General features: G+C 38.3%; 1 protein-coding gene across 1 annotated transcript in view; it reads left to right on the forward strand.

Annotated features, from left to right (window-relative positions):
• Positions 1-24,990, forward strand: part of LOC145996895 (uncharacterized) — a 53,884-nt gene that overhangs the window by 16,735 nt on the left and 12,159 nt on the right. The window contains exon 2 of the mRNA XM_083133455.1: positions 11,110-11,360. Within this exon, the coding sequence (XP_082989581.1) occupies positions 11,221-11,360 (140 nt within the window). The 5' untranslated portion in view covers positions 11,110-11,220. The remainder of the gene's footprint in view (positions 1-11,109; positions 11,361-24,990) is intronic.

Raw genomic sequence — 24,990 nt, forward strand, 5'->3', positions numbered from 1 at the left:
CCACTTCATACACAGAAAGGCTAATTGGGGTAGGGCCTACAGTTTAAAGTGGGGTCTGAATCAGTGTATGTCACGAGGGATCCTGTTTTTGAATCCCTGCCTTGGCATGGTTGTTCTTTGTGACTGTCCCTTCATCAATTTTATATCATCATTGATCCTCATTGTCACAGTTACCTTAAATTGACATAAATGTGATGTTAAATAACAAAAATCAGTCAATCAAGGAAACATTGTATGTCACCAATGGGCATCACACCTGGAACCCGTTGATTGTAAGCCAACTTTATTAATATTAGATTTTTGCATAGGTCTTCATTTTGCCTACGAAAGACTCTAGTGAATTGTTTTTCAACTAATGGGCCTATGAGAGGTTTTTCTCAGGCAGTTTTCTACCAATCAATTTAAATCAAATTAACTGTAGTGATAAATTTTCCAATATACGATTTCCCATATAGTATTAATTGGATTTTCTTGGTGTTCAAGTGCTACTTGCTTATGATAATCAAGACTTACCAAATAAGGAATGTTGGTTAGGGAAAACTACTCCAAGTCCTTAGATAAAATAGTTGACACAATTCTAACCTAATTATGTATTTTTCAACAAGCCTAAACAAAATTGAAGTACTACTCTTTATGATTATTTCATTATTTATCATACTCATCAGATTTTAATTGCAAGGGCTCATATTTATTCATGTATAATGGTAAAACATATAAAAAAATATTTGCAAGTAAAAAGTAGGAACTACTGAGTTCAGGCATTGACTTTTAAAGAATAGAGTTTGCCATGCCATGATCTCGCAAAGGTTCAGAATCACTGCTCTAGTTTAGCTATGAGAACTATACCTATGCACTACACCCTGCAAAACTCAAATCTGTTCTAATTCGATACTTTGCAGATACAGTCTTTTTTGTTTGTTTGTTTGAAATTAATATTCCAGTATCAGTGTGTTTACATGACCATGACTAAATCCAAAATTTATATTTCAGAGTATACAAAATAAACTTAATGTGTGTGTCCCTTATGACATAGTGGTAAGGTTGTCACATTGTAATCAAAGTGTTCCATGTTTGATTCCCAGTGGTCGCACATAGTGTTTCGGATCTCATGTTAATCTGTAGTTTCAGTCCCAAATTAGCACATCTTTCCATAGAGTGGACTTAACTTGAACATTATTCCTTGAAAGAAAATGCTGAGGAGTTTGAGATTATTCATAATTTGAACACATTTTACCAGTTTTTATAATATCTCACTCCTTATTAATCCAAAATCATAAATTAAAAAATATACTATTCAAACAACTTAACCCTATGTCAATAATCTTGTCAATGAAACTCATACTTCTCAAATTTAGAGGGGAAGAATTGAAATTCAGAAATTATATCACCTTGATTTTATTTGTATGATTGCACCATTTTAATGCCCTTTGTTTTTACACTGCTGGACAAGTTTTCTTGTGTGTTTTTTAGGTCATTTAATCCGTAACTGGCATGGTACCAGATTGTAACATAAAGGGCAGTAGTGTGGTCCCATGGACCACCACCTTGAATTCACAATTTCCATAAGTTACCGAAACCGTAGCAAGCTTTTTCACAAATTATTATGTACAAGGGTCGTTCAAGGTTGACCGGGATTTTCGTACGTAAAAAATCTATGAATAGCCGGATCATGATGAAACGTGCGGGTGACGTAATGTATTCCTTCGCGAGTAACTAGCGCCCGGCATGACGTATTTCGCGAATGCGCAGCAGTTGCAGCGAACATGGCGGCAAGCAGTGTGTCTGTGGCTGTGGAGCAGCGGTGTGTAATCAAATTTCTCGTGAAGGAGAAAGTGAAACCAGCTGAGATTTTCAGACGATTGCAAGCACAGTATGGTGAACAAACGATGTCGCGGACAAGAGTGTACGAATGGTGTGAGCAGTTTCGCGAAGGACGGGAACTGGTGACAAATGAAGCGCATGGACACATTCGCCCGACTGCAGTCACACCAGTGAATATCGCACGTGTTGAGCAAATGATTCTTGAGAACCGGCGAGTAACAGTGTGGGATATTGCTGCCGAGGTGAATATCAGTGTCGGGAGTGTAGAGACAATCATTCACGACCACTTACGCTTCCGCAAAATCTGTGCAAGGTGGGTTCCCTGCCAGCTGACATTCGATCAGAAGTGGACATGCAGGACGGTCTGTGAACAGCTTCTGAATCGGTTTCGAGCAGAAGGTGATGAATTGTTGCAATCCATCATCACGTGTGATGAAACATGGTTGCACAATTCAACCCCAGAGACCAAAAGACGCAGCATGGAGTGGCGGCATAAAGGTCCCCCCCCCCCCCCAAGAAAAGCAAAACGCAGCCGTCCGCTGGAAAGATCATGGCAAGTGTCTTCTGGGACATGAAGGGCGTTATCCATGTGGATTTTCTGGACAAAGGGAGCACAATTAATGCCCAGTATTGCTCCACATTGTTGAGTAGTGCTGTACGAAAGTCCATTCGCAAGAAAAGACGTGGGATGTTGTCTGGAAATGTCATTCTTCTCCATGACAATGCCCGCCCTCACACGGCCAAAGTGACAACAACAACTCTGGCCGACATGCGCTTGGAAGTTCTGCCCCATCTCCCCTACAGTCCGGATTTAGCCCCCAGTGATTATCATTTGTTTGCATCCCTTAAAGACCATCTGGGAGGGAAGAAATTCACGACAGACGAAGCACTGCGGAGCGATGTCCTCCAGTGGCTACGACAACAACCAAGTTCTTTCTACGCCAAAGGAATTCGGGAGCTGCCAGAACGATGGCAACGGTGCCTTAGCGCACACGGAGAATACTTTGAAAAACTGACATAGTTTGGTATTTCTTCTGCTACCTATTTCCTCTGCAGAAATAAAAGTCCCGGTCAACCTTGAACTACCCTTGTATTTTGGACCTTCTTTATGTGATTATGATAAACATTTGTCCACTATTTCCATTATTATGGTTTTTATTACTCAATTTACATAACACTACAAAAATCTGTCTGTTTTCTTAAATGGCTCTGTAAGTATATTTTAATGTGTCTAAGGTAAAAACAATCATTTAATTGTTCAATTATCACAGAACATACATGTAATAACCCAAGGAAAACAATCACAAAAAAGATTCTGCACAATTTTAAAATGATTGATTGATTTGCTTTATTTTACTTCACTTCTTGTGCCACTTTTGGCTAATTTGCGAAGATGGGGAGTTGTTGTGATATGATGAAATTGATGAATGAACACTTGCAAAGATCCATTCCCAGGCCTGGATTTGAACCCGTGATCCCTGGTGTTGTAGCACGCTGTTAAGAGAGATAAGAGCTAATAGATCATAGCAATAGTCATTAGAGATAAGTACTTCATTATAACTTTTATCAGACTCCAGATCTGATAATTCACTTCCGCTACCAACTTATTCAAGTATGTCAAGGATATGTTCACTAAGAAACAGATCATCAACTCTGATTCTCTCACCATGTCCCTTGCCGCAAGACTTAACTTGCGAATTACAGTTGGCCCCACGAGTGTCTATTGCTCTGAAACTAAAATAAAAAGTGGTGCCCGCAGGTTACGTAATATTCCTAAATATGAAGCTGCCGAAAAGGATAAGGATGTACATGTTATTGCTTCTAAGACTGAGAGCATTGTAAAGCCCATGGGTCCCAGGGAACATGCCATGCCAGTTACAGTTTAAGTAGTCAATACGTGTTAATTAAGAAAAAACTTACAACATGCAAAGTTTTGGATTCTCGATGACTGGCTCTTTCAATACCATATTTCATTCTTGCTTCTTCAGCGTCAATCAAAAAGTAACTCTATAATGCCATAAATGCAGTATCTACAGTCACAGATATGATAGTGTTGTTACATTTAAGCCATTCTCTGGCTTAAACTGCTTGGCTGCGAGAGGATGTGTGTATGGGGTATGGAATAAATTAATCTAATTGCCCTTTATCAATATTTAATAGAGTCCGCACAAGCAAGGGAGGATGATTGCGCACGAGCCAGCAAGATATCTAAACACTGATAATGATAAAATCCAAGTGTCACCACTGTACCTGGTTTCCTTCGTGGTTCCTCAGCTGAGTCACAACGTGGCACTGTATCAGTCCATCGAAAGTGTCCTCAGTGGGTTCACACAAACTTTTTAAATGGACCATCTTAACACTTTCACTTGCAACACACTTCGCGCTTAGCTCTCTTGACCAAGACTCTCCTTGCGACCTCTCGTCATCTGGGGACTGGTGGCGTTTTTCATTATATTTCCAGCTCATGACATGCCACCTCCCCCTGAAAAGATATAGGGTTTACCAGGATGCAAGCCCATTTCTTTATTTACAAAAAAATATCAATAAGTATGTACAATGACCAGTCCCTGAATTAATGATTGCACCCCGGATATAACACAATTCGTCATAGGGCAGTAGGCTTGCATGTAGTGTCATATTAACAGGGCCTGTACGTTATGAAGAATAATACACTAATTGAAGTGTAGCACTGTTCTGTCGTGTATTCCGAAGCGAACCGAACCAAAAGTGGCAATTATGGTAGTTTTGGCAGCATCTCATGTACGAGTTTCATGACGTACATGTACGTGACACTGTGGAAAACACTTAAAAAAATATATCAGTGGTGACAGTAATCCAAAGTTAAGTTAGTAGGCCTCAAAATTTGAAAAGAATACACAAATAAGTTGATTGGAGACAAAATTATGTTCGCAAGGAAAGCTCAGTAACAATATTAATTTAATGCGGGATCTTCTTGCCACTTCTGGATGTACTCTGGAGAAATGGCTTCATCTTATTTCTATGACAAGGTACATTAGTGATGACACAGGAAATTATGATCACTATCAGCGTTAAGTATGTTATAAAATAAAATTTTGAGCGTGAACAGGAACAATTGGTAAATTTAATCAGGGTGTAAATAATAAGATTAGGTACATAGTATGCATTCGATTATAGCAGAACATATAATGAAAGGTCGTCAGAAAAATAAATATAAATGGAGGTACCAAATATGTAATAACAGTTAATGTAAATATGTGTGAATGGCAATATTTCATAAAGTCAGAAAATTGCATTTGTAATAAGGAAAAATTTGGTATTTCTGTCCAAATCGTGTATGTTGTGTTTGGTAGGTGTAAAAGAAAATGTGTTTCTTTGTGAGAGTTTTGTTCATTTTTAATGATGCAGCACTCTCAATTCACTTCATTGATAGATAGGACACATCTGCATGATAATAATTTAGAAATTAACATACTGTCATATATTAATTATGTTGATAATATTGCCGTTTACATGCCAGAAGTTACATGAATTGTAGAAATATGAAGGGAAAGAGTGGATAAGACTTTGGTACATACAGCTCTGTAAAGGCATTTTGGCATGTTGAAGGTAGTTATGAATTATTGAAAATTCACAGAATGAAAATTTTACAGCTAATGAAATGGATAATGCATTATCTCCGCCAACAGTGAGAACACGCGAGCCCTCTTCCCATATGCAGTAACTACGTTCATCACGTTCATGCTTTTTCGTTTATGTACATAAATGCTAGCGAAGCAGAAGGTCGTGTTGCTTCGGTATCGTCCTTAGGAGTCCATCCGACTCTGTGTGGAATCACATCATAAAGTGACATCACGAGGAGAAAGGGTCGGCACAATCTTGTATGAGAAAGAAGAGGAAAAAAAATGTTCTGGCGAGTGTTGTCGCATGTATGAGATCTATTTTATTTTCTTCTTGCTCTGTGAGCTAGAAGTGCAGATTTTCCTCCGTAAGATGAAGAGAAAACAGAATTTATAAGAAGAAGCACAGTTTATATGTGTTATTCAGTTTTATAAATTATGTAGTTCATGAGTTGTTACTATCACTGTTCAAGATTTTGTCGCGGCGAGGAACTATGAAGGATGATGATGATGGTCGTCTGCATTAGGAAGTAGTTGTTTTATGCTGCCAGTGTTTCAATGTTTCTCCCAGTGTTGTCAACTTCTAATGTATAAGGTTCACTAGTTGTGAATTATTCCAAATAAAACCCCTCAAGAATAAGGACGATATCCGCTTGTATTTCTGAATTTAAATTTAAGGCGTTCACGTTATCTTCCTCTGTATTTGGTTGATTGAGAGTTACCGTTTGTGGTGTGTAAAGTTTCATCCTGACCGACGCTATCTTTTGTTCAAACTGTTTTCCTTGCATGATCCCTTCAATTCTGTAATGGTTTTTGTCAAGTTGCTCGATTACTATGAAGGGGCATTTGTACTTGCCTAAAATAGCTTTGGACGTCTTTGAGAAGAGTTGCTCTTTCCATAAAAGTAGCATTGATCTTTCCACAAAAGTATTTGATCTCCAGGTTTAAATGATGCTTGAGAATAATGAGGATGAAGCCGTGCCTTGTTCATTCTGTGGCGTTTGAGGATATTATCTTGTGCCAAAAGGCGTGAAAGCTTCATATGTTCCAGCCATTCATAATTGCTCACATGCTGTGGTGGGGTTTGAAAAATCACATCCAGTAAGGTGCGGGAATGATAACCCATCAGCAAATAGGTAGGTGAGTACTGTGCAGATGAATGCAGCATGTTGTTGATAGCTGAGACTGCTCTTGGTAAGAAATTGGACCAATTACTGTGTTTGGCACTGACGTAGAATTTGAACTTTCCTTCCAGCGTTTTTTCCGTTTTTTCAACTAAGCCAAGCCTCTGATGAAATCCTGGGCTGACAAAGCTTACTTCAATTTGGAATTTGTTGGCCAATTATTTGAATAAATCTGAAGTTTGACCTGGAAGTTGGTCGACAATGAATTTTCTTGGAAAGCCAAATGGCAATATGATTTTCGTGTACAGAATATCCTCTAAAACTTCAGTAGTGAGAGAATGTGTCGGTGCGGCTACTATGTAATGCGTGGCTGCCTCAGTGCACGTGATCACATAGTGATGTCCTTCTGGCCCTGATGTGACGTATGGACCACATTGATCCAAGGCGATAATTTGGAGAGGTGTCAGAGAAGTCCTTGTTTGTAGTTCAAAGTACTTTGGTTGGCGGGACTGCTTAAGTCGTGCACACTTTTCACATTATTTGGATTTCTGAGAAGGAAAATAATAACATTCCTTCGCATAGGCATATGTTTTATAGTTTCCAAAATAGTTGAGAGTGTGTGGAGAAGAGTGCACTTCTTTGAACCATATATCTCATAATGAATTTGGGATGCACGTGAATAGCCTTTCCTGTTTGTCTGAACTTAGAGTCCTTCTGTAAATAATGTCTTCTAGGAGATGGAATTGCTGCTGGCTGGTTCTGTCATATTTACAGTCAGCTTCTTTACTTCCAATTAAATGTAGGTAAATATTTTTGAGAAAATGATCAGCTTGTTGTTCATTGGCAAGGTCAAATTGATGTTCTCAGAACACACACAATTTCATATTCTAGGAGAGCAGAAAAAGTTTCATCTTGGATCCATCGTGTTACGGCTAATGGCGTCCGAGTCACTGTTGTCGGTTCCCTTTAGATGTTCAATAATGAAATCGTAGTCTGACAGAATATGTGAAAAACGCCCAAGATGGCCTTTTAGGGTAGTTGATTGTCGTAAATTTTGAATATATTTGGAATCTGTGTGTAATATAAATCTCTTGAAAAGGGTGTAGTTTCGAAATGCTTTTAAAGCAAAAATTATGCCAGAGAGTTCTTAACATGTTTGTCTTGTTCCCTTTCCTTATCATTTAGTATCCTGCTTGCATATGCAATCGGCTTGACGTGTGCGATGACAGTCCCTAGAGCTGTTTTGCTACTGTCTGTGTATGTATATGTGAATAGGTTGGGAGGGATCATATCTGGTTAATACTGGGTTCGTGATTAGTGAATGTTTTGAAGCATTGAATGCATCGTTTTGTGCTTCTGTCCTTCGTAATTTTCACTCCTCCTTCAACAGTTGTGTAAGAACTGATGCGTGTTGGGAAAAATGTGGAGAATAATGACGGGAAAATTTGCCATGCCCAAAACTGGCGTAAAATCATCTTGTTTGTAGGTGTCTGGTATGACTTAACAGTTTCTAGCATCTTAGGTGAAATAGCGCAGCCCTTTTTCAGATAAATGGGGTCTAAGATAGACAATATCACGGTAATGGGATTTGCCTTTTAGGAGCCAATTTTAATCCAGCAAGCCTAAGTCTTTCAAAAGTGTGATGCAATATCTTCAAGGAAGTGGGTACGTTGTCTGAGACTGCCAGGACATCATGTGCGTGAAAGAACAAATGGCGGTTGACAACAACGTAGAGGTCTAAATTCAGCACTATCGCTAACGCTGTTCCGGACGTGACAATCACTCTGGTGCATAATTAAAAGTGTACATTCCCACATGCGTCACTTGAAAACTCACTTTCTCACGACTACTTGGTGTGAGGGGTATCTGAAAATAAGCAGGGAGAATGTTCATGGATGAATATTATTTGAAACCTGCCGCTCTCTATGATGTTTATGAGATGCCAGAAAACTTATTTTTTTGGCGATGGTGTTCGTCTAGCGCACGTCGAAGCAGACACGGTACGTGTTATTTGGTTTATTTACAAGCAGGGTAGGAGAGTTCAAGCGTGGTGCTAAAATAGGAGAAACGACTCCCTGTTATAGCAGTTTCTTGATTTCTTCTTGCATAATTGGAAGTGTATGAGGTGGTATCCTGTGGGGTCGAGTGTACAATGGAGGCTAATCTCCTGTATCGATATCCAGTTCATACCAGGTGCAACTTCGTATGTCACCCTCTTTCGAAATAAAAACATCGGCAAACTCGTGCATCAGTTCTAGTAGTTTATCTTGGTCTTCTTCGTAGACGTTTGGGTTGATGTTGATCTTTGTTTTGTCGAAGTTTTTCCGAGAGATTCAGGAATACGCTTTTCGAGTTCTTCAGAATTTGCCTTAAAAAAAGTTGATGTAGCTTTCTATCATCACTGTTATTTCCCTTTATTGGGTTCCAGATTGGTTCCATCCTTGCCTCGGCAGGACCTTTTGTCTCTCCCGTTTCATGCTCGCCAATTATGTCAAACACAACATCGGCTTTTCCTATCATCATAAATGTAGGAATGGTAACTGGATAATTGGAAAAAAATTGTAAGGACGACATGTAGTTCGTGTTTATGCATGAGGGAGGTAGGGATCCAATTTCCTTTAGGGGATGAAAATCTGGGAATGGGGTTTTATATGTGACTACTGTCACTGGTTGTGCAATTTATTAGATGTACTTTTACCACCGCTTGTTCTCTAGAGTTTAGTTTTACTTTCTCCTATGTTGTGTATGTAGGTTGAATACACTCTTATTGATGTTTCATGTCGATTTTGTATAATTTGTGTACTTGTTGCTGAGCATTCTTTTCTTTTTGCAATTTCCAAAAGTCAAAGCGAGTAATTTGCAAGGTTCGTCTATTTGTGACTATGAGGACTTTATGTGCTGTTAGAAAGTCATTTCCCAAAATGTTGAGGTTTTCTGACCCTTCATACAGAAGTGCCGTGTGCATAAAAGGTTGATCAGCCAATTTGAAGTGAAAGTTGGTTTCGTTTGTTATTGAAAATTTTGGTTGTTCATTTTTAGTAGAGGAAGGATAATTTTCTCAAATTTATCTGAAATTACAGCGTTACCTTCCTGTGCACTAGTAACTAAAGTAACACGATTATGTTTTTGTTTAGGTTTCTTCTTTCTCACACGTCGTCCTCACATTTCATCTTTACATTCCGACCGCAAGAACAGATGTTTGAATTCACCTTCAAATATGTCCTTGTCAGAATTTCAATGAGTGCTAAACATGACATGACACTGTCTATTTCATTAGAATGTTCTTCTGAGAATTGCTTTGCACATGAAAGGGCTATTTTGGCTGCGGCTGCTGAATTAAAGCTGAAAACGCCTGTGGCTTGGCGTGGGAAAGCAATTGATCTTTATCCTAAAGTTAAGAGTAAATTTAGGCAGTTGACAGGATTTTCGCAAAATTTCAAGATCTTGGTTGTTTGGATTGACAGAATGAAAAATATAATTAGCTGGTATATTGTACACGGGGTAACACTGACTTCACCAAGCTGTTTTGTGTTGGAAATTTTAAGTTCATTGTCTAATTGCTTCCTCGCATCTCCACCATGTTACATTTAGTCTGTTCGCCAGCTTAAACTGCTTGGCTGTGAGACGATGTGTGTATGGGAATGGAATAAATTATACTCATTGCCCTGTACCAATATTTAATAGAATCCGCACAAGAGAGGGAGGATGATCATGCATGAGCCGGCAAAATAACTAAACACTGATATAGACAAAATCCAAGTGTCACCACTGTACTTGGTTTCCTTCGTGGTTCCTCGGCTGACTCATGATGTGGCACTGTATCGGTCCATCAAAGGTGTCCTCAGTGGGTTCGCCCAAACCTTTTAAATGGATCATCTTAACACTGCCACTTGCAATAGTTACAATGCACATGCTCTTTGCCAGAATGTGCAGACATAAAGTTCAGTGCATGTGAAATATCCTTTTAATTTATATCCTGCAAACTTCACAGTTGGGGCTTCATGATCTCTGGATTGGATGATTGATTTTGTTTTTTTAAGTCCACTTTATGCACAGTAAGGCTAATCAAGACTGCACCTACAGTTTCATGTGCAATCTGAACCACTATGTGCCTCCAATGGGTATCAAACCTGGGGTCCCTTGATTACAAGGTGGCGACACTACCACTCCGCCATCGGGGAGCCTGGATTGGATTGTGTCTAGTGTTACATATCAGTCATGAAGGACCATGTGACTTGGATCATCACCAGTGACACCCTCACAGTTATTTGAAAGCAGAAATTTCCGTTCTCCACCGCAATCCCTCCTGTTGATATGGTATCTCAAGATAGATTATGCTGATTTTGATGGGGGTTAAATTACTAATTTATCTTGTTTAAATTGGAATTGTATATGAATGTAGGATTTAAAATTCTTCTACTGTACCTCAGACTAAGGAGAGAAGGCTTACTCAGTTATTTTCATTGATTTATATGAACGTTTTACAGAATATTTCTGAAAAAAAAATAATGTAGCTTGTATTTGTTTATTGTATAATAAATTCTTAACTACATATTTAATTCCAGAATTAATGGTACATGGATACCTTTGATGTAATGAATAAATTAATCCTGTGGAGTGATTTATTTTGACTTGATGGATATTTGTACACATTGAAGATATAACTGAAAATATTCATGACAAAAATGGATGATTACCACAAACTGACAGATGTGGAGATATTAGATACACTTACCAGTTTGAAAAAGGAGCTAATGGCAGAGCTATGTAAATTGCCTGAATGGAGTGAAAATCAAACTGTTAATTTGAATGCAAGGTAAGTTGTTCAGATGCAAAATGTAATTGAAATTTTACAATGCAATTTATTATATATGCATCTTTAATCTGTTCCCTTTTTTGTTTACATTCTGATCACTGTAAATAGATAGTTAATTAGTAATCTTCATTATTTTGTACTTTTTAAAGTAATTTAGGGAACTTGTTACCGAACAGAAATAATTTTAACAACGTGGAGAGTACTGGAAAGTAAGTTTTTTTATTAAGTTTTGTTTTGCTTTGCTTGTGGATACCATCTTTTAGGTGCTATCTGCCCATAAGATATACAATGTTTGTACACTAGGTTTATGTGTATTACAGGGATTATCATTTTCTTTGTTCCTTGCATCAAAATCAGGTTTAGTGATCAATTCAATGGTGGCGGGGGGGGGGGGGTAATATCCTGGAGAAATAGAAAAGTTCACCCCCCCAGATAATAATAATAAGCAATTCTTTAAAATTAATGTTAAAATAAAGAAGGAATGTAAATTATTATTCATTTAATGATAACTGCTAACTAATAATATTCTGAAGTAAGTCTTGAAGCTTTTCTGGTGACCAATGATGAAAAGATTCTCTTGTGATATTGACCAGGTGAGTTGTGGAAAAGATTCCAAGCTTTTGAGAGCTAACGACACATTCATCTTCAGGGTGGAAGTGCAGTCCTGAACGTCATCCTGGTGTGTGTATATATATTCATGGAGCAGATATCCTGTTGAGGATGGTGGACCAATCAGGTACTGTGTCCGCCCTTCTGGTTAACTATTGCCACCCAGGCTAGATCCAGTTCGAACCCTGTGTCGTGATTACGGTTCTCTTTTTCTTCATGAATGGCAATTTCTTCCTTGATGATGAAGTCCCAGTATCCATCTGCCCAATATATGTTTTACCCCATTTGCTGATAATACAGTCAACTCCTGGTGTTTTGACACCTAAGTCATCCTTGGGGTTGTGTAGAAGGCTTCTGATCTTTGAGGTTGGTTTGTGAATGTTTTTTTGTTATGTTTCTTGAGAATTTGGCTTATAATTCTGGAGAGATTTCTGATGTATGGAAGGATGGCTATCTTCTGGTCAGCTTTGTCTGGGTTCCCTGGTGTGTTCATGTCCCCTGATGTGTCCGGATTCCCTGGTGTGTTCATGTCCCCTGATGTGTCCAGATTCCCTGATGTGTCCGAATTCCCTGATGTATCCGGATTCTCTGAGGAGTCCAGAGTTCTTGATGTGCAGGTTTTCTTGGGCAGTACTAGTTTTAATGTTGTGTTCTGAGTACCTGTTCTGTCTGAAAGCTGTGCAAAGATGCTGTATTTATTTTAATAGATGCTCCGCATCACTGATGGAGATGGCCTAGTGTAATAGAGTGGAGAGTACTGGTGCTCGTTGAGATGATAGTGATAACTGTTGTCATTGAGATATAGATCCGTGTGAGTCTGTTTCCGGTATAAGGACTGAAAGCTTTGAATCTTCTGCACAACACACCTGGTCAATATCCCGAGAGAATCTTTTCATAATTATATTCTATTTTATTAAAAAACAACAATGGACTTTTGTGGAGTAGCAGGCTTACTGTAATATACATTCTATTGTTGTAATGAATTTCAGCTTCTTGTAGTTAATTTAATGATTAGTCTATCAACAGTTTGCTGCAGAATGGTTGTGAAGTGCTTATACAATGTTATCAAAATATCCACTTAATTTATTTTAACTTACGAATTAGACATAAATTTTAAAATATCTGTGTTGTTGTTATTACTATTATTGTTTGATGTCTATGATAATTCCTCCTCTCCCCTTAATGTTTGATATCCGCCCCTGGGGAAGTGGCTGAATTCAACACTGAACAAGACACTTAGTAAGTCATCTGGATGATTGAATTTTGATTAATAATGAACTACTATTTTACAACATAAGGCTTGTTTGTTTCTGAGTTAAATTTGAGAAGTCTCACTTGTATAAATGTGTATTCAATTTGGAGTTACTGAATCTCTCAATGTCATATTATCATCATACTAACAATGAAACACTTAGGCAAGGATACAATGCAGAACAGAAAAATTGATGAAAGTATATAAAATCTATTACCAATGTTTTTTTCTTTTTACATTTTATATCATTCTTTGTTGGTAAGAGTGATTGTAATGGTCACCTACAGGCTGTTGAAAATGGAAAGTTAATGAAGTGTTACTGTTTTCATATTTTTTATACATAAACAGAAATCTGTACTTGCTCTTGCTTATTCGTAAGCCATAGCAAAACGGATAACTAAGTCTGTAACTTAACACTGTTTGTGACACCACTTCTGTAAGTATATGATGTGATGAAGTGTTTGATATGTCATAAGACCAGATGTTTTCCTGTCCCCTGGGTGTAAAAAAATTTATGAGCCAATACTGCTTCAAATGTATGGGTGTACCTCTATACCAGCAGTATCAGAATTGGTAAGTATTGTTTGATGTCTATTTATTGATAGCAGCCGATACCTTTCTGGTATTTTTGTCTTAAATGTGGTGTGAAAAAATACTGCACAACACTTTCATGGAGTCTAATTATCCTGGAAAATACAAATTTATTTTTAGTTTCCCACCAGTTTTGCATGAAAAGCTGGATTTTGTTATCACGTACTTAACACGTATTTTAATATTCTGTTCAATATTTTACAATATTTTAAAGGAAACTGTTGGCAAAATGATGCATATGATTACCGTGGAATACTTGTGGTGGATGTTTGTACTCTTCGCAACATCTTAATTGACCGCCCTGATAAAATTCAAAGTCCTGAATTCATAAATTTGGCAACATATCGCTTCAGAGCCAACAAATAGTATCCAACTTAGCAACAGTTTTTGCTTCTAAATTAAAACATTCTTGCGAATTTCTTTAATTGTTTCACATTGCATGAAGTTAGAAACCCTAAACCAGTAATATAATATGGAATTAAATGAAACTCGTAACTTGGAAATACGAATATTGATATTTTTTTTAAGAGTATTTGTTTTGAAATTGAAAATAGGGGAATTTATGTGCAGTTGGAAACACTGATCTGGTTCTCCACCACCTGGAGAGAATTGACATCACATTTGAATGCAATCAAGCAAATTTCTCTCGATTTTAGGCAAAATTACAATAAAGAAAATTGCACCATACCGGACGATTCTACAAAGTGCGTCTCTTCCCTGATCTGTAGCGAAAAATCGTTCAGAACTGTGGCAAAATGTTCTTTCAACTGAGATCAACTTCTTTTGCGGAGTTTCACGTTCGTAATCTCCTGGAGCAATTGGTTAGACGGTCGTCTCGTTATACTTTTTCGTCAAGAACGAAACATTGTATGTTCAAATCTCACCCACTCCTGATTATTTTTTGTATTGTTATTTACCGAGTACGAAGTGTTGTAATAATGTAATATAACATTATATTAAATCACTGTAAATATTTATGCGATGCATACCTCGGGAATGTTTCTACTCAACTTCTTGATTTTTCAGTGATTGGCAGTATTTTTGCAAGACCTCTCTATTCATTCAGCTGCCAAAAGTTCCAAAAGTTATGTTAACACACATTAAATATTTATATGTCATAAATATATGTTTTTAAACAGGATGTTGTAATCAATGTGTCCCAGATTTTATATCCCGTGGAGGTTCATTGCACAGTGGTTCGGATTCCTGTTTTAACTGTAGGTCCAGTCCTGATTAGCATAAAGTAGACTTAAAACAACAACAACAACACACACACACACGCACATACACACAAATATTATGTTCTTTGTGCTCTTCACTGCAGACCTAAAATATACGTCAATGGTACAACCACAGATATTATGCTACTGTATATTCAACGTTTGAAACTACCCACCTCTGACTTTATATCACATGTTTCTGCATCCAGAAATGCTGGATGTAAATTGCATAAATATAAACTGAAATATCCAAGGAACATAGATAAGCATTGTTGTCCAAAGCCGTTTACTTTCCGAAAAATATTTTGCAAAGAAGTAGGATTGAACCCATGACCTTTCATTCCTCAAGCAAACACGATCCCCCTACACCACACAGTTCACATTATTTTAGGCACTCGGTTCGATGGATAAAGATATACACATTTCTATTGTGGTGTAGTGCAGTGTGACAGTGTGAAGTGGAAATTTTTAGGTGTTTGCTGGAGTTTTTAGAATAGCTGAGAAATGCTTGTAGAATTAAACATGATGACTAAGGCTCGGAAGTTGGTGACCTAAAAAAATCAAAAGATAACCTATAAAATGACCTAAAAAAGGTAAAAAAATATTATAAAATAATTTTCCCTGTAAAAATGAAAGCTTGATTTTTTCATAAATTACAAGAGAGTAAGTCGATGAAGCCAGTTATTTAGTAGTTGAAACCACTTCAGCAAAGGGGAAGAGAGCAACTAAGTGATAATGTAGTTTTGTTTGTTTACTTTAATGTTACATAAAGTATACCTCAAGGTTTTTCTTTTTAAATCATCTCCTTTCTGATGGAGGCACATACTGGTTTGGATCCTACTTCAAACTGTAGGTCCAGTCCCGATAAGCCTTACTGTGCATAAAATGGATTTAAAACACCAAATCAATCAATCAATCAACCGATTAGCCTTACTGTGCATAAAGTGAACTTAAAATACCAAATCAACCAATTCATCTCCTTTCAGAGTCAGCCTTCTACGATATTGAAGTCGGCCAGCATCCAAAAATACAGTTCTGCTTCTCGTATACCAGAGTATAATTTCATTTAATATTGTGACTAATTTTACTTTAAAACCACAGATTGAAGATAATAGTGTCCAGCAAAAGAACCTCAAAGTAGGCTTCACACAAAGTATTTTAATCCACTGCCAAACATTTCAGTTATGAATAATATTATGTTTTTCCATTGACTGTATTTTTGATTCATGGTGAATTTGCTAAAAGGACCATGTCAAGAACTTTAAATATGTAACTTTTACTAGTAAATGCATTTGAAATGTATGAAAAAACAGGGGAGGAGAAAGATAAACCTGTAAAATAAAAAAAAATGCAACAAAAACTGTTAAAAATACTGACAAATGAACTAAAAGCCAAAAAAGGCTGAAGTATTAAAAAAAAAAGAAATGTTAAATAGAAAGTGTTCTCAGGCTCTAACTGAAGGGAAACTGACATGCTATCAGGTTTTGCATTGTTTTTAAAGATCAGAAAAAAGTTGATTTTTCATCAACTTCCGGACCCTTATTACTAATTATAACCATTGTAAATGTTTGAGGGAAGGAGGCGGTTTATTTAATTTTTTCTTGCTGAGGGATCGTATCGTCCCATATCTCCACTTTATAATACAGAAAAAAAAACAGGTTCATATTTTGAAAGTGACTTGCAATTTTCCACCACGAAAATATGTTTTTCATAGTTTGAAGTTCCTTAAGATGCACTTGCAAGGTATCCCATTGTTTTAATTTCACAAATATTTTATATTCCATATGTTGAATATCCTTTTCCTCTCTCTTTTCCTACAGTTTTTGGAAAAAAGCCAATGTTTGTTGGTAACTGGGGTCTAGTTCAAATGACTCTTTTTCGCTCTCCTGTTCCTACTTTAAACAAACAACAAAATACTTCATAACTAAACAATTGCTTATTCAAAAGATGGAATTTACACACAATTTACAAAATATGACAAACCCCAATAGAAATGTTCATCATTTTTTTCCTTTCAGCGTTTCTCGATTTTTTCTGAATTCGTTGCCATGAGGAAGTTTTAAACATGACATTAAGTTTGAATTGGCTTTTTCAAACAGGTAGCAAATTTTAACGTGAGCTACATGGAGAAGAGGTAGGGTGCTTGATTCTTACAAGGGAGGTTGTAGGGTCGATTCTCAACCTAGGCAGGGTTTTTTTCAGGAATATATCGTTGGGTGTAAAGTTTATCCATCGTGCTAAGAAATTAACATTGCTCTCTGTATTTCACGAGGTGAATGGAGACCTCTCCGATGGCGCAGTGGTAGCGTCATTGCTTTGAGATGAAGTGGTCCCAGATTCGATACCCGGTGGAGGCACATAGTGGTTCGGATTCCACTTTAAACTGTAGGCCCAGTCTCAATTAGCCTTACTGTGCATAAAGTGGACTTAAAACACCAAATCAATCCAATCCACGAGGTGAAAGGAAATAGTAAGAGGAAGTTATTTAGATGATAGGAGGAAGTCACATGCCACGTGGAATGCGCAGAATCAAGTTACGTAAAGCTAAGTCTGTAATGGTGGTTTTGAATATTGCAAAGTTAGGGGGGAAAGTTTGTTAGATCTGATACTCATACTTTCTGCTGAAATAAGACACACATTTTGACCCCATTAAGCCTTGTTTCCATGATATGAAAAACTCAATATGCTGACCAAGGCAGAAATTTATTTTATTATAAAACATAAACTAAATGTAATGTTTCAACCTTCAACTCTGCACCAAGTACAAATGTAACAAGGTACAAAACAGGATGATATATATACAGGGTGTCGCAAAACACTTTCAACAATGCTTGGGTGCTGATAGATATCATAAAAACAAGCAACTTTTCCCTATAAAGTTTACCTCGAAAGCGCTTAGTTTCTGTGCTATAAGCGCTTAAAATCTATCCTGTATGTATGCAACCCAACACAGCAAATGCTTGATCTGACATAACTACCAGGGGTGCGTGGCAGGTTTGCCACTAGCTTTCCTCCTTAAGAGAGACGACTTGAAAACAACAACTTCAGAGTCTTGCCTGAGCAAAATCTAAAACATTAATGATACTTGCGATGTTGTAAGAAGCATTGACAGTATTTATAAACTGACCTAGACAAATAATGGGCAGACTGAAATTCAAGATTGCTCATTCTAAAATATCTCCATAATGGATTGATTGATTTGGTTTATTTTAATTCGTTTTTCTGCCACCTTTGGCTAATCGCGAAGATGAGGATGATATGATGAAATAACAAATGACACCAATGTCTAGACCAGGATTTAAACCCGAGATACCTGGTACCATAGCGAGCTGTGCTAACCACATCACCACGGAGTGTTTCGTGTATCATGCAATATCAACAATTGCAAGGGGCACATGAGATATGGGAAATCCATGAACGAACAAATGTAAACATTATGTGTTTGCTGTCTCGTTTCGAACCCGCAAAGCTGCCCCCCGGACCAGAGTGGTTAGCACATCACGCTACGACGCCAAGGGTCCCAGGTTCTAATCCTGGCCTGGGCATGGATGTTTGTGAGTGTCCATTCCTCAAATTTATCATATCATCACTCATCCCCATCTTTGCAAATTAACCAAAAGTGGCACAAGAAGCGAAGTAAAATAAAGCAAATCAATCAATCATTAAATTAAAAGAGCATTGCAATTATTTCCTTATGAGACGAACACAATTAGCAATAACTCAGATAGGAATAATTTTCTAATAAATAAATTGTAATAACATTACAGTCTGCGTGTTCGAGATGAGGCTGCAAACACATCATGTTTACATTTGTTCGTTCGTGGATTTCCCATTTCTCACGTGTCCCTTGCAATTGTTGATATCGCATGATAAATGAAACACTCCGTGGCGATGTGGTTAGCACAGCTCGCTACGGCGCCAGGTATCTCCGGTTTAAATCCTGGTCTAGACATTGGTGTCATTTGTTATTTCATCATATCATCCTCATCTTCGCGATTAGCCAAAGGTGGCAGAAAAACGAATTAAAATAAACCAAGTCAATCAATCCATTATGGAGATATTTTACAATGAGTAAGTAATCTTGAATTTCAGTCTGCCCATTATTTGTCTTGGTCAGTTTATAAATACTGTCAATGCTTCTTACAACATCGCAAGTATCATTAATGTTTTGGATTTTGCTCAGGCAAGACTCTCAAGTTGTTGTTTTCAAGTCGTCTCTCTTAACGAGGAAAGCTAGTGGCAACCCTGCCACACGCCCCTGGTAGTTATGTCAGAGCAAGCATTTGATGTGTTGGGTTGCATACGTACAGCATAGATTTTAAGCGCTTATAGCGCAGAAACTAAGGGCTTTTGAGGTAAACTTTATAGGGAAAAGTTACTTGTTTTATTATATCTTCCAGCACCCAAGCGTTGTTGAAATAGTTTTGCGACACCCTATATATATACAGGGTGTTGCAAAATACCTGTTACAACGCTTGGGAGGTGATTCGACAAGTAAAAACAAGGAAAAAATGTCATGTGAAAAAATGTCGAAATCGGCACCGTTTGCGAGTGACAGGCGTGCGAAAATCACCTCACGCCATATTTAAAGCACAATAACTCAAGAAGGAAGAAAGATATCAATGTCGGATTAAAATAATACAAAGAAAGTCGTACATGACGAATACAATGGTGCAGCAATTGAGGCCCAGTGTAAATTGCGCAAGGGGACTCTCAAAGAAAGTGGGGAATCCCCTGATGGAAAATACAGGAAATTGACTACTATTTTGTATATAATGTTGAGATCGGAATGTAGGAAGTAAAAAATGATGACGTATGTCCACATGTCCCACTACTGCTGTGACACCTTCCCACACCCGGGAAATAGGAAAATTACTGCAAATCTCCTGTTGTACACGGTTCACATTGCGGTACGAAGAAGAAAATAAACCAATTTGTCACATATCCCACTACTGCTGGGACACCATCCCAAATGGAAAAAAATACGGGAAAACCATAAAAAAATGTTTTCAATCCCTTAATGTTGACACACTACTTTGCAGTACGAAAAACAAAAGTTAAACAATGGCATCAGTCTGTACATACTACAAGAGAGCTCCCCAAAGAAAGTGGGTACTCCTCGAAGGAATGAAGACGGAGAATGGCGAGAAAACGCACACAAGGGCATGTAACATTTCCAGGCACAGCACATCTTGAAGGGATTCCATTGAGAAGCGCACAACCTCCGCACATTCAGATCAATGGTATGAAATATAGCGATCTTCAGCATCTTCACTTGCACCTTTCACTAAAGGACACTATGCTGTGCTGATAGGGACTCACAAACACCGGTATACACAGAGAGGTTGTTGAAAATGTCCGCCATTGACTTCAACACAAGGATGGCATCGGTGAAGCACTGATTGTCTGGTACGCGCAAATACCTCAGACATGTCACCAATTGTCCCAGCAGCGGCACTAACACGAGCAACGAGGTCCTCAGCACTTTCCACAGGGGATTAATACACGAGCCTTTTCATTTCTCCCCACACAAGTAAATCCAGAGGTGTGAGGTCGGGGGAATGTAGTGGCCATGGTAAAGTTCCACCCCTACCAATCTAACTATCGCCAAAGATATAGTTGAGTAAGACACTAGCTCCCCGGTCGAAGTGCGCGGGGGAGCCGTCGTGTTGAAACCAGATACGTTGTCTACCTCACAGTAGCACATTTTCCAAAAGTTCGTACGTCATGTAGAAACACCCGATAATTTCCACCACACAAAATAGAGGGCAAAATGTACGGGCCTATCAAGTGGTCATATACTACGCCACACCACACATTCACTGCGAACCTATGTTGATGATGGTGCACAATGATTCCATGTGGATTCTCCATATCCCAGACGTGGCTGTTGTGGCTATTGAACATGCCGTCCCTGGTGAACATTGCCTCATCGGTACACAAAACTATTGTTGGGAATCTGGAATGGCAAGAGTTCTTTGCACGTACCATTGGCAGAAATTCATGCATAGGGGAAAGTCATTGGGCAGTATGTAGTGCACCTTATGCAATTTGCATGGGGGCAATCCCTCCTCCTGAAGAACGCGGAACACATTGCTATGGTGAGTTTGTCGCGTATGAGACATGACACGTGTTCTGGTGCCAGGGTGGTCTCGTATCGCGTCCAACACGTCCTCTTCCAATTGCACAGTCCGCACAGTGAGGGGTCTTCCACAATCCCACCTACGGAGTAGTAGAGATCCTGTTTCACGCAGTCCAGCATCAAGTCTTTGAAAGAGTGAATGTGCTGGTAACTCCCTATTGAGAAAACGTTCGTGATACGAACACCAGACTAAACTCCACGCTGCGACACACAGAACAGACAGGAAGAAGAACGGTCGACTACACTCTCTACGTAGTATCCAGCAATGCTAATACGTAACAGGTGACCTACACTCTCAGCACCTCTAGTGGGGCTTTCTGTATCAATTAGCTGAAATCACTCTCAGCGTAATCTGATGGCATAGCATCATTTTCGGGTGAATTTCCTATTTCCCAAGTGTGCGACGGTGTCCCAGCAGTCGTGGGACATGTGGACATACGTCATCATTTTTTACTTCCTACATTCCGATCTCAACATTATATACAAAATAGTAGTAAATTTCCTATATTTTCCATCAGGGGATTCCCCACTTTCTTTGAGAGTCCCCTTGCGCAATTTACACTGGGCCTCAATTGCTGCAACATTGTATTCGTCAGGTACGACTTTCTTTGTATTATTTTAATCCGACGTTGACATCTTTCTTCCTTCTTGACTTATTGTGCTTTAAAGATGGTGTGAGGCGATTTTCGCATGCCTGTTACTCGCAAACGGTGCCGATTTCGACATTCTTTCACATGGCATATTTTCCTTGTTTTTGCTTGTCGAATCACCTCCCAAGCGTTGTAACAGGTATTTTGCAACACCCTGTATATACACACACACACACACACACACAAACAATACTCCCCTCCAGACTATTAGACAGTTGTTTTTGGAACATTCTAGCAGGTGGCTTTCCCTTTGTCAACTGTACTTTCACCTAAAAGGCTAAACATATTTTCTTCCATCTAGAATGTGTTTGGACTCTTTATCTAATGCTTTTTCCTTCCTTCTTCTCTCCTCTTTCTCTCTTGTCCTTTCCACTCTTTCTAACACCTTCCATTATTTGTTTATCTTCAGTCCGCCATTCCAGATCATTGTGTCTTCTTCATCTTTCTTCTCTATTTCCTTGGCCTCCTTCCATTTTCTCACCAGTCTTCTCTTCTCCCTTCCTATCTGCTTAGCCTCATCCCACTCTATGTCACATCCTGTTTCTCTCGTGTGTTTAAATATCACATTTCTCACTCTCTCTCTTAAGTCGTGCATCATCCCTATGTTGTTTCAACCTGTCTGACAGCCTCTTTTTCGTTCTCCTATGTACACACACTGACAATTTTTTTACATTTCACTTCGTAGATAATGCCTTTCTCTTCTCTGTTTTCCTTTTTCTTGTTTCCATTCTTTGCTATTCTTAAGATGCCTCTCCTTCCCTTTCTGTAAGTTTTAATGCCCACTTTCCTAAGCACTTTGCATATCTTTTCTGTGGTCTTCTCCATACTCCTTATTCCAAACCTCCTCTCTTTTTTCTCTTCCTCTTTCTCTTCCAATTCTCCCTTGCCACTTTTCTTCCTTTTTCTGTTTATGTCCAGTCTATCCTCCTCCTTATAGCCATTCTTTTCCAGCTGTTTCCATAGGCTATTTTTTTTGCCTTCTTTTTCACATTCTTTCATGCATATTCTCTTGATTCTGTCCTGCATATTCTTTATGCAGATATGTGGACGATTGTTTTGGCATATGGAGGGTACGAAGAGGCAGCCCAACATATTTGCCAAAGAAATACAAGATGAAGAAAGAGGGTTATTATTGGAACTCGAAATAGAAGATGAAGACAAGATAAGCTACCTAGATATATTGATGAAAAGGAAGAGAGGACAAGAAATTGAAACCGCTTGGCATCAGAAGAAGTTTGCAGCAGGGGTATTCTGCCACAAAAGAAGTGATGTAAGTGAGGTTACAAAAATGAAGGAAAAAGAGAGAGAAGACTGGTGAGAAAATGGAAGGGGGCCAAGGAAATAGAGAAGAAAGGTGAAGAAGACACAATGAACTGGAATGGGGGACTTAAGATAAACAAATAATGGAAGGTGTCAGAGAGTGGAAAGGACAAGAGAGAAAGAGGAGAGAAGAAGGAAGGAAAAAGAGCGTGAGAGAAAGAGTTCAACCACATTCTAGATGGAAGAAAATATGTTTAGCCTTTTAGGTGAAATTACAGTTGACAAGGGAAAGCCACCTGCTAGAATGTTCCAGAACAACTTTCTAATAGTCTGGAGGGGAGTAATGTTTGTTTATAGGAGGGTCACTATTTATATTTTGAGCCTAACAATGAAAAAACAGGAATTTGGCATTGAAAACTGCTTTATTGTTTTTCGAAGTATTCTCCTTTATGGTCAATACACTTTTGCATTCGTTCGAACCATTTGTCAAAGCAGTTTTTCCAATCTTCTTGAGACACCTCCATAATATGGTTTTTGAACGCATCAACGGCGTTTTCCGCCGACGAAAATCGTTGTCCACGCAATTTATTCTTGATATTCGGGAACAAGAAGAAGTCATTGGGTGCCAAATCAGGACTGTACGGCGGATGACCCATCAATTCGATTTTTTGAATGTTCATAAAGTCGGTTGTTAGACAAGATGTGTGACAGCTGGCATTGTCTTGATGAAGAATGATCCGATGGCGTTTGTTTGTTTTCCATATTTGACCGAAGACCTCTGGCAAACAAATTGTTGTGTACCATTCAGAGTTGACCGTTCTACGTTCCTCTAAAGGCACAGTTGCCACATGACCAGTTTTCCCGAAAAAACAGGCGACCATTTGTTTCGATGTGATTTGAGCGCGAACAACTTTTGTTGGATTGCGTTCATCTTGAAACACCCATACAGTCGACTGCTGTTTACGTTCCGGCTCATATGCATATATCCATGATTCGTCACCTGTTACAATCTTATATACGTCTTTTGAAGCACCATTATTGTATTTATTGAGCATTTGTTTGCACCAATGGACGCGAGCGTCTTTTTGAGTTTTTTGTCAAATTGTGTGGGATCCAACGAGAACATAGCTTTCTCACAGCTAAATGATCATGTAATATTTTATATATGCTGGTGGAACTAATGCCTATGGTTGCCTCAATCTCACAGTATGTCACATGATGATCTTGCAGTATTAGGTTTTGCACAGCATCAATGTTTTCTTGAACAACAACTGATTTTGGACGACCTTCGCGAATCTCGTTGGTGAGCGAATGGCGGCCATGATTAAATTCGTTATACCAGCGTTTCACAGTGGCAAATGTGGAAGTAAGTTGATCGATGCACTCTTGTCTTGATAATCCAAGTCGAAAATCGTAAAAAATCATCGCACAAAAATGTTCATGAGTTAATTCCATTTTATTGTTGTCGCGCAATCTCCAAGGCAACATAAACAACACAAATGAAGATATTGATAAAACATTTGAAGTACGTTATGGTCAATAATGCCAGACGATTCCGTGCAAACGTCAAATTGCGCCTAACTTCAATCAGTGTTGCCAAGGCTCAAAATATAAATAGTGACCCTCGTATGTATCGTCCTGTTTTGTACCTTGTTACATTTGTACTTGGTGCAGTCTGAAGAAGACCTTGCTAGAAGGTTGAATCATTACGTTTAGTTTGTTTTATAATAAAATAAATTTCTGCCTTGGTCAGCATATTGAGTTTTACAATACATTTTAGATAAAAAGCAGTGACGAATTAACGATTATTATGAGGTTTTGAATTTTTTGTTTGTCACTCATTATATAAATACTTATTAGTAGTTTCTCTGTCGCAATAACCATTTACTTATGTTAATTGGCGATT

The sequence above is a fragment of the Lepisma saccharinum genome, chromosome 13 (assembly GCF_977018435.1).
Source record: "Lepisma saccharinum chromosome 13, izLepSacc3.1, whole genome shotgun sequence".
Taxonomy (NCBI): Eukaryota; Metazoa; Arthropoda; class Insecta; order Zygentoma; family Lepismatidae; genus Lepisma; species Lepisma saccharinum.